Raw genomic sequence first — 10,666 nt, 5'->3', positions numbered from 1 at the left:
GTGTCAGATCGCTTTTTCTGAGGAAACTCTTCTCACACTGGTCACAGCTGTATGGCCTCTCTCCAGTATGGATGCCTTGACAGACTTTGCTCAGACAGTCATCATGAATTTCTCTCATGTTGATGATGCTATAGTTCTGTGGGATGAAATCAGGAGAGACAGTGAAGGAAATATAGTAAAATATTGCATCATAATTATACAAGACAGAATAAAAGATTTTCCATAACATCATGTGGAGAAACAAAGCTCTTTCAATACATATGTTATGTTTTTGCATTGATAGCTAAAAGAACACATCCAGTCTTATTTTGGTTGGGGGTCATTTAATCCAGATTTAGTATATTTAAACATATTTTACAAGATCCAGTGTTTTGCAGATTTACAATCATAGATAGGTAGACAGACGGACAGACAAACAGAGAACAGAAATCAAAGTGCAGATGTCCGTTAGACAGGAACAAGCGCAGGTCCAATTAATCACACATCTGATGACAAAGGCAAAGTTCAGATTGTGAGGAAATGTGATGCAGAGATCACAACTGCCTCGGAATCTTTGTGACAGTATATATTCAGCAGTAGTGGCGCAAAAAGTGGTATGCGTTGTATGCAACGCTTAGGGCGCTGCACTAGAGGGGGCGAAAAAAACGATGTGGGGGAATTTTTTTTCTAGTCAGCATTTTATGTACTCAACAGCTGTTTGTGTTTGAAATGATCAATAAGAGAGGAATTTTGTTATTGATTAGGAACCCCTCCCCTCCTGCCAGCTGCTCTTCTCTCCCATACAGGTAGCCTGGGCACATGTCCCTTCGAGAACGTGCTGAGGCGCGGGTTTTTTTTCCTTTAAACTTTAATTGTAGTAGTGCACTTGACAACAGCCCAGCCAGCATACCTAGGTGGGCCCCATATGGGAAAAAAGAGGGCACACAATATGGGTCCCAATCTCTTCTCACACTGGTCACAGCTGTATGGCCTCTCTCCAGAGATGGTTCGTGAGTGGTCCACCATGGAAACAATCCTTTTTGGGACCCATATTGTCTTTTCCCATATGGGGCCCACCTACGTATGCTGGCTGGGGGGGGAGCTAAAATGGGGGGCAGAAAAAACTCCAGGGCACAAAACAAAAAACAGAAGAGGGGGAGGGATAAAGATGTTGGAGAGACGAAGAAAAGCTTTTCAAAGTGGTTGAAAGACAGTAGGTAAGTAATTGTATCAGCAAGAGAGTTGTAAATATTCAGGTTAGCTTAAGCTAGCCTAAAATGACAGTTGGTTGTTGTTGTCTCTGCCCCGTATTGAACCAATACGGGACGCGATTTGTTCCGTATTGCTAAATGTCTCATAGACACACCTATCACACACATCTCTAAAATAAGTGTAATAATAATGACCAAAATAAAACACGGGAAATACAAGGGCCTAAATCCCATCTCATTATTGTGAGGGACCATAAACAGGAAAATTTCTTAAGAGCAATTTGGGGGTGTTGGCGAAGTTACAGTGAGATGCAATGTATGATATGGTTTAAAACGTTTTTAAACCCCATTCAAGCAGCAGGACCAAATATGACTAGTTATTCATATCAACAACCTATTGAGAAATAATTTTAAAAATTATTTAGCTTATTTAAAAACTTCTATACGAGTTTTGTTGAGACTGACTGACCTAATCTCTGCTACACCTTTACAAAATTTTAAGGTTCTAAATAAAAAAGCTTTAATGAGTAACTACTCTTAATAAAATTCTTCATAAACAATGATTTATTGAAATAGCTCCCAATACAAGTTATGGCCTATTTAAATTATAACTTGTTAAGTTGCTTTATTTTAAAGCCATTTTTTTAGTTTTGCCATGTCCTGGGTGACGGAGAACAAACAGGTATATAGAAATGAATATCTGGGGGGTATCATAACTTAAACATAACACTTAAAGCACCAGGGTTTATATAGAAAAATATTCAGATTTTATTTTGTGGTTTTAAAGGCTCTACATTGAAGACATTGAGAAATAAAGGTATAACTTTCTGTTTCTTCTATCTGTTCTCGGCTCCCACACACAGAGCTGGGTCCACTTGCTCAACCCTTCCCTCCCGTTAAAGAGCTAAACAGCTAAATATGAATGAGATGTTTGCTACCTTTAACAAAAAAGCTTACCTCTATGAAAGCAGTGTAGCAGTTTTGCTAATGATTCAGTCAAAATAATGAAACAACAAACAGCAGTCTTATTTTTATTGTTAATGTGTTTCTTCCCACTGAGCAGTGAAACTAAATAAAATGTTTACATGCCTTTTGCTGTAAGTATTTATTTACCGGTGGGGTTTATGTTTGTGCTGCAAAGCTAAAGCTAACAGCTAGCTCCTCACTGCAGTTGCTCTGACCAGTCTGTACCGTTCGACGCAGCGGTTGCTCCTCTTACACTTTGGACTGAACCATTGTTCTAATAATGGTAGGGGAGGACCTAATTTTTTTTCTGAGATAAATGGCAGATTTATTTCGTTCTTTGTTTATTTTGCGTTTTCATATTGATATTATTTAAATGCAAATGTTTCTTAAATTATATATATATATTTTGGAGCAATACTAGATTTTTCCAAATTTAGAATTTGGAAAAATGTGGAAAAATTCTAAAGTCTAAATTTTTATCTATTTGAGTTTTTTTTTAAAATTAAAAAATAAATTATAATCTGTCTGTCAGAAGGCCTGCTTGTGCCCCTCAGCAATATTATTTAGCTAAATATAATAATTTAGATTAATAAACTAGTCTGGCTGCCCTCAGTCTAATAATGACTCTCAGAGCCTCCATGTTGTTCAGACACCGGGTCCATTGTGAGGACGAGGGGCGGATCTGTAACTATCAAATAATGGGCAAGAATATTTTTTTTTTCATACACTGGTTTGTGATGTTGAAGTCAGAAAAACTGTATCTATTTATATTTTCGTAATTGTCCTCGCAATAGCAGCAGGACAAAACCCGCCTCGCCTCTAAACACAGAAATGATTCGGCTGCAGAGAAAACTTCTGACTTTAACTTCATCAGGCTGCTAAATGCCCGGTTCGCTACAGGCTGTCTGAGTCCCACCGACAGATATAAAGAATGTCTGTCTTTATATCAGACACCCTGATATAAGACAAGGTACTGCGACTGTCACTGCGAGTCGCGACGCACCTAAAAGCCCCGGTACCACTTGGTACCACCTGCTCTCTGTTCGCTCTGCTTCGCCTTAACGTCACTACCAGGCGAGTTAAAGCCGCCCGCAGCTGACGGATCTGGGCTGGAAGTGAAGATTCGGCGCAGAGCATTTAGAGTTCACAAAATAAACATCAGAAAATACTGTAGCAATAATTAGAACCGCAGCATAAAGCCAAACATGCCACAAATAAATTAATCAAAATTAACCAAAGCATCGGCGGACTGACACAGGGGCCACCGGGGGATTCCAGGTAGAGATGCGCATCGTAGCAGCTGTTCATGCAGGGCCGGCCGAACAAAACTTCCGTCCCCCCCCCCCCCCCCCCCCGAATCCGTTGTCGTGTAAACGGGGCCTTATTGGTCGTGTTTAAAATCAATCAATGATTATTGGTTATTTGATGTGATGTATTGTGAAGAAACCCAATTCAAACACAAACATTACACCATATTGTAGTCATGGTAACACAACAATCAAACTATCATGATGATTCTTTAAACTTTTACAAAGTAAACTTCCTAATTAAATCCTAAATGCAGACATTTTTTTTCTCTGCTGAATGCATTACATAAAATTGAATAACATTGTCATTCTCTATAAATGAATGCTGCAGCTTTAGATCTATGGTCTGTGTTGCAATTAAACCATTTCTAGGGGCAACTGAACGTCCGGGGATTCCTACCAGCAGCTACTGAGTTTTCTTTGCCTTGATCTCTCATGATGGATGAAAAGAATTCCATTTTAAAACTACAGAGAAAACTGCATTGTCTCTCCACCACCACTATGCTTATGTCTGTAGAAGTATGTGTTTTCTCTAAGCCAACTTAAACTACCAGTTTACATCATCAGTGTGAACTCAAGTCAGAAAGAATCAAAGGACTCACCTCTGGTACAGACGTCACCGAGCCGCTCATGTGGCTCTTGTCATCCGCCTCGATGTCCTTCATTTGTGATCTAGCTCTGGTTGAAGCACAACAGAGCAACAAAAGCAGAGAGAGGATTACAATACTTTTCTAGAAAAATTATAAATATGCTTTTTTGGTTTTTTTAAAGTCAACGTATTTTGTTTCACAACCAGTTTGACCAAAAAAATAATTTAAAAGAAAACAACAAAATTCAAAAACATAGAGGCTAAAGTGAAATAAAAAACTGTATTTCCCTGTATTTCCTTCAATGTGATTAATTATCTTTAATCAACTTCAGGTTTTAACTTTAATTGTACAGCTACGTGATTATTCATATTTTTAAAGCATGATCGCATAAAACACAAAGCTACACCCAGATATTTTCTACACTAAACTACAGGAAACAAACTCACCGTTGACAGATGTCTAATACGTCCTCGCGAGTTTGTTGTTTGTTTTGATTTGATCAGTCTGACTGGTGCTTCCTGGGCAACTATCGCAAGAAGAGTTTAAAAGATTCAAATTTAAGACGTAGTTTGGATACAAAAATGGAATCAGAATCGGCTTTATTCAAGTTTCTGCACACAAACAAGGAACTTGACCGTAGTGACACTTTGCTTGACGTTTGTATAAAATAAAAAAGAATAAAAAATACATTCTTTTGTAAATATGTATAACTACAATGTTTTTGTAGTGCATATTCAAATTCACTTCAAAAATAACTTATTAATTGCAAAGGAAAATTAAATGTAACTCATTAAGTGAAAGTCTTCAAAGAGTTACTGTAGATGGTGACGGCTGTTGGCAGGAAAGATCTCTTGTAGCAGTCTGTATTACAGTTAATTTGAAGAGGCCTCTGACTGAAGACACTCTGTATTGTGAAGAGGATGTTAAGGGTTGTCAAAGCAACACCCCAGGTATGTTTTTGATGACAGAGAAGCATTATGACACGATGTAAAGCTCCTAAAAGTCCATTTTCCTTTAAACCAAATAAGTAACACAGTGCTCAACTCCGACTTCCTCGATCTCCATCCACGTCACACAATTTGCTCTATACCAAAACACAAAGTTGTTTTTTGAGCTTTACATTTCAAATTTCAAATAAAAAAAGGATTCATATTCATATTTTAATAATTTCTCTCTTATGGTTGAGCTAGGCTCGCATTTCTTGCACTAAAGCTATGCATGAATCTAAAGCAATTGCCTATTTTTAATTCGGTGTCCAATGGGTTAAGGAGCAAAATGCGTCAAAAAAGAGAATATTTATTTTTCAGAAATACAATTTAACATAAGACTAATACAAAAGGTAAGTGGTAAATCTCAAGAGTTTCAGTTTTTGAATCAAATGACAAAAATAGAAATTTTTCAAACATTTTTCAAGTTATTGAGACCCATCTAAGAATTCACATAGTAGATAGTTGGCAGGTCCAACTTTGGCCCTGCCCTATTTATTCTAGAAGTCTAACTTATCTCCTCTCTAAATAAATAGTTTTTTGGTTTTTTTTAAGACCCTGTTTACATGTTATTTATACATTTGTTCATTAAGGTCTGTTTGTGTTTGTCCTCTGCAAGTTCAGCGCAGCCACAGGTTCAAGGGTTCCTGTAGCCCACAGCTGTCAAACTCAAGGCCCAGGAGCCAAATCTGGCCCCCCGTTGCTTTGTATGTGGCCCCCTAGACTCCAAATTATATCAATAAGTCCTTCCAGCTTTTCACAAATCTGCAAAATTCACACACAATCAACAAACCTCTAGATTTTTTTCTGATTTTACCTCCAATTTTTTCTCAAAATTGGTCAAAAACATTGAGTTTAAGTTAAACTCAAGCCTTACTTGATTTTAAAGTCCGTAATTGATACAAGTAATTTAAAAAATCACATTCAACACCATATATTAGCACAAATATCATAAAAATGTCTTACAAACATTTCTAAATTGGCATCACACAATCTAATTTCCACTAAAACAGTCACAAAATGATGGCGGAACAGCTATTTATTGATATTAACAGTTTAATTGGTTTTATCAACATATTCTGGCACAACCGGTCCTTTAAGAGCGTTCAGATTTTTGATATGGCCCAAAATGGAAATGAGTTTGACACTCCTGCTGTAGCCAGATTCACTATCTAGTCTGCAACCCAACCTCACATGCAAAAAAGGGAAATTCTTTCTGCTCCTGCATTTTCAGTGTAAATCCAGACTGTGAAAAACAACGCATGAGGAAAAGTTTTCTGACAAAATATGTTTTTAATAAATGATTTTGAGGGCACTGTGACTCAGCAGGAATCATGCTGGAGCGGAACAGGAACGCATTGTTCATTTATTTCAGTTCCGCATAATAAAACACCTCATAACATGAGACACAGGGTAGATGGACACGTCAAATATAGCTGATAGTGCCTTATTTTTAATATGTGCATGCACTGCACACTTGTCGCATGGCTGTTTACAAGCAGGGGGAGAAGCGGTGTCATATTAGCAGCCAGATGGGTTTATTTTTAGTCAAAGGTGCACCTTGACGTCACACATGTGCTCTCAGTGCTTCTTTTTTTATTTTTTTTATTGGCACTCATGACCCAAACCTTCCCCTCCACTAGTGAATCATGCATTATTGCTACAGCGACTGGGTTCACCTGGAGAAACACAACATAATGGATCAATGTGACAGCAACTGTTCATTTTGAGTTAATGCAAAGTCCAATCACAATAAAAAAAAATACATTTTTTTTTTAGATTTAGGCACAGTTGGAGTGTTTTTATAATGTGACAACCTAGAGTAAAAAATAGCACAAAAATGTAACAAAATATATCATACTATGAATTAGTTTTTTTTTTGGTTGTTGTATTTATTGCCAAGAAATCGGTAACATGTATTACTTAGGCTTTTCTGCCCACAAATATATCAAACACCTGTTAAATTTAGTAGCAGTTTTCAAAAGCTTAACAAACCACACAATCTGAAATTTTTTTACAATGTATCCTTTAAGAGCGTAAACAAGCATAACGAGTGGATATTAGCTGGTAAATTAGTCAGGCTATGTGCTCCAGCAGTCAGAATGCACTTACAGTACCTCTCCGTATTCATATAAACTATATAGGTATAAGTTTGCAAACAAGGGTGTTGTTTTTTTTCCCCCTGCCACTAATAGTCTGACCCTTCATTTTCTGTAACTGCTATGAATTTGGTGCCACTGTCTTATTGAGGGAATTAAGATCTGTGCGGGTGTGTACAATGTACCAGGTCAACAGAAAAATAGGGTCCACGTGTACGCATGCAGAGACCAATGAACTAGTGCACAGTAAAAAAAATACTAGATTCACACGGCACAGCAAACAAACAATGCTGTATTTTCTGAAAATGTTGCAATTGTATTTTGGATTTATTTTGGTTCTGATCCTTGTTTTGCGTATTAATTCTTAACATATGACAGATCCCAACCCTTGATTATGCCAAAAGAACCGTATGACCTGTTAGTTAGAGAATGACTGTAAATCATTCATTGTCAGTGTAGGTTCAAAGAGTCCCGACACACAATTAGTATGAAACAGTAGACAGTACCATTCCATATCTGAAAACCTTGGGTTCAAAAACAACCAAAACCTCAAAGGGACTAAGTGGTGGAGGGTCAAAAACCAGCACACTTATTCTATGTGTCACACAGACTGGTCACCCTGACGTTAACCTGTAGGAACTGTGTAGAAGAACATTTTAGTGGGTTTTAAATTGTAACCTTTTGGCTAAACTAAAGTATTACACACTGCCTTTTGTTTACAGCAGGATCAGCTGATGTGGTGGTGGGTTTGTCTTCTTGTTTCTCTGTTTTAACCTCTGTCTCAACATCTGTTTCTTTGAGTCCTGTAGCGGTCGTTGCTGCTTGACTCTCACTTCTATCTTCATTCGGTTTTGTTTCTTCCTCTTCATCTGGTTTTGCGTCTGTGACAGACATCTCATCAGAGTCTTTTGTGTTTTCACTCTCCAGAGCCACGGTTTTCAACTCAACTGGATCGCTGTCAAGTTGTGCAACTTCAGATTCAGACGGCACAATGTCTTCTCCATTTCCATCCCCTTCGTCAGCAGTCTCTACAGGTGATGCTGTCTCTTTTTCCTCCACCCTGTGCTCCTTTCCTCCAGCCTCCTCTTTCTCTTGTGTAATCATATCAACCGGAGTAAGAGGTGTTAGATCCAAACATGATTTAGGAGAGGATGCCGTCTTTCTCCTGGGAGGGACATCTGGTTTATTGAGCTTGGATTCTTGCCTTCCCAGTTCTTCTCCTCCAACAGATCTCCTGTCTAGGTCTGTAGGACCATCATCTACATCCTCCCAGTCTGGTTCATCTGGCAGGAACTCATAGCTTGAAAAGCCAAGAGGATCTATTGGGGTCTCTGAGACTTTTTCTGCAGCTATTGAGACGCTTTTTTGAGTCTTGATGCCACTCTTTGCTGTTTGAATGTCATCCTCTTCTAGGGATCGAAGAAAAGGCTCTATGTCACAGGGAGAAGAATTGTCACTAGACCTTAAGAAGTCTGTGACTTCGTCTGAGTGTTGCCTCCCTTTTTCAGACTTGGCAAGAATGTCTTCAAAGTCATACATGTCTTGAGGTAGAGTCCGAGATTCTTCTGATGTGAACATTTCTTTTTCTTGCTGTTCTGTCTCCACCGCAGGAGTCTCATCAATCAGGACAAATTTCTCTAAGTAACCTCTGGCCTCTCGGTCTGAATGCCTGCTATGGAAGGACTTTTCAGACGTCATGCTTTCTGTGTCCTCCTCCTTTTTCCTACTGCCCAATGCTTCCTCATACAGGTCAGTGTAAAGGAAAGCCATGGCTTTCGGCTCTTCCAGCAATATTTGGTCAATGATTTTTGGTGGTCCTTCAGGTAGGAAGATTGGTGTCAGGATGTCCTCTTGGCTACCGAACAAAGATGAACCACTTGGTTTGGAAGCAAGCCTAGATATCGGACTTTTTGCTCCTCCAACTTCATCAGTAGTGTCCACATTTTTTAAAGCGTAGTTTTCTGTACCGCCATAGAAGACATCATCTAGAAGGTCACTGGTTATTTCCTCTGAACTTACTGTGTCTGATTTGTCAATATCCACACTTTTAGTCGTTGTGTGGTCTTCAGGTGCCACTGGTTTCTCAGCATCCAGGTTGTCAGAGGCTGTTTTTGCCTTGTGCTCCTCCTGCCCTTGTGGAATCACAGCAGGACTTCCTGGAGCCTGGGCCTCAATCAGAGAGAACGCCTCAAAGTAGTCCACATTCCCAGTCACTCCTCTCACTGGAGGTCTGGCCACTGGAGCCCCTGGTGGGTCCATTGCACCAGGACCTGTAGGAAGTAAAACCTTAATCTGATCTCCAGGTTCTGCTGAGAATGGTAAGTCACTGTCTTGAGTCTCTGCACTGGTTTTGGGAACAAGACTCTCCTCCAGATATGACAGGTTGTCCACCATTTCCTTACTCTCCTCTTCGTCCACGGTGGCAAATTTTGGAGGGACGAGAATGTTGAGGATTTCTGAACCTTCTGACACTATCCTGAACAAACGCTGCTCCTTGTCCTCCAGAAAATCAGTCGCCTCCTCTTGCTCCCCTTCTGCATCAGTTTTTACATTGGGCTGGGACACTTCTACCAACTCTGGTCGCCCTGAGACACTGTCAAAGGTTTCATCCCACAGTTCTTGCTCTCTTTCCACTTTGCTCTTCTGATTGTTCACCCTTTCTTTAGGTTTTCTCTGTCTTGCGATCATCTCTTCGTCCATGACAAATATGATCTTTCCTGCAGGCTGAGATCCCGATGCTCCGAGTCGGACTGGAGCTGGTGAGCTAACTTCCGGTCGTCCTGCTTCAGGTGTCCAAGGTGTGGCACAGCTACTCGCGGTTGTTTCCCACGCGATCCCGCTGTCTTCGCCTTGCATGGTCACCATGGAGAAAGAGGTATCCATCAGCAGGCACTGCATTTTAGGTCGGACGCTGTCATCGTGGACGGCCTCACGTAAACTAAAGACATGCACACAAAGTGACAATCAGGAACAGAAACAGAAGCTTTCTTTGTAAGTCTTAATCACACAATTTATTTTGGTCCCTGAATGAAAGCGGCAATATTCCACTACAAAGATTGCATTTTACATGCAACCATCCAGCACTCAAGCATACATAAGTTATCTTTCTATGCAATTTCCATCATTGTTTTTACAGTATTTCATATAAAAACAGTTCAGTTTCAGCTGATTGCATTCTGAAAGCAAAAATACCTGTTTCGAAGGTTCTCTACTTCATCACTTGCTTCAACATTTTGTTCTGCTGCATCTTCCGCTCCCAACATCGTCATTTCGCCTTCGACATCAGACCGTGCTAAATCTTCTGTCAATGTATCCATTGTATGGACTATCTTGATGGATTTGCTTAAGTTTCCCAGCACACTTCAACACTGTCACTGTTGATCACTGCATGCTCAAGTTGAGTTTTCATGCTCAGCGTAATCTTGAAATAGAAAACCGGCCTTCCTGTGTTTCATCTAAAGTATTTACAGCATGTTGGGGGAGCTCACTTGCCATCTGTTCAATGTGTATGATTCAGTACATTTGTAA

The 10,666-nt window shown here is 39.5% G+C and overlaps 1 protein-coding gene and 1 long non-coding RNA gene across 2 annotated transcripts; both read right to left on the bottom strand.

Annotated features, from left to right (window-relative positions):
• Positions 1-6: 6 nt before the first annotated feature.
• LOC103473313 (uncharacterized) lies at positions 7-4,605 on the bottom strand. The gene is made up of 3 exons (XR_534999.1): positions 4,500-4,605; positions 4,066-4,141; positions 7-136 (listed from the first exon to the last, which is right to left on the bottom strand). It is a non-coding gene; the product is annotated as an uncharacterized LOC103473313 (long non-coding RNA).
• Positions 4,606-6,312: 1,707 nt separating this feature from the next.
• Positions 6,313-10,555, bottom strand: si:ch1073-398f15.1 (cardiomyopathy-associated protein 5). The gene is made up of 2 exons (XM_008423430.1): positions 10,331-10,555; positions 6,313-10,076 (listed from the first exon to the last, which is right to left on the bottom strand). Exons 1-2 carry the CDS (start codon positions 10,453-10,455, stop codon positions 7,829-7,831), a joined length of 2,373 nt encoding a protein of 790 aa, XP_008421652.1. The 5' UTR covers positions 10,456-10,555; the 3' UTR covers positions 6,313-7,828.
• Between the last annotated feature and the right edge of the window lie 111 nt (positions 10,556-10,666).

The sequence above is a fragment of the Poecilia reticulata genome, linkage group LG12, assembly GCF_000633615.1.
Source record: "Poecilia reticulata strain Guanapo linkage group LG12, Guppy_female_1.0+MT, whole genome shotgun sequence".
NCBI lineage: Eukaryota > Metazoa > Chordata > Actinopteri > Cyprinodontiformes > Poeciliidae > Poecilia > Poecilia reticulata.
Note: the sequence above shows the minus strand (reverse complement) of the source record. Positions and strands in the feature narration are given on the sequence as shown.

Coding starts and splice junctions, on each gene's coding strand:
- si:ch1073-398f15.1 (XM_008423430.1), bottom strand. CDS start 10,455: ATGGATACATTGACAGAAGATTTAGCACGGTCTGATGTCGAAGGCGAA. Junction 10,077..10,330: donor GTAGAGAACCTTCGAAACAG/GTATTTTTGCTT, acceptor GCATGTCTTTAG/TTTACGTGAGGCCGTCCACG.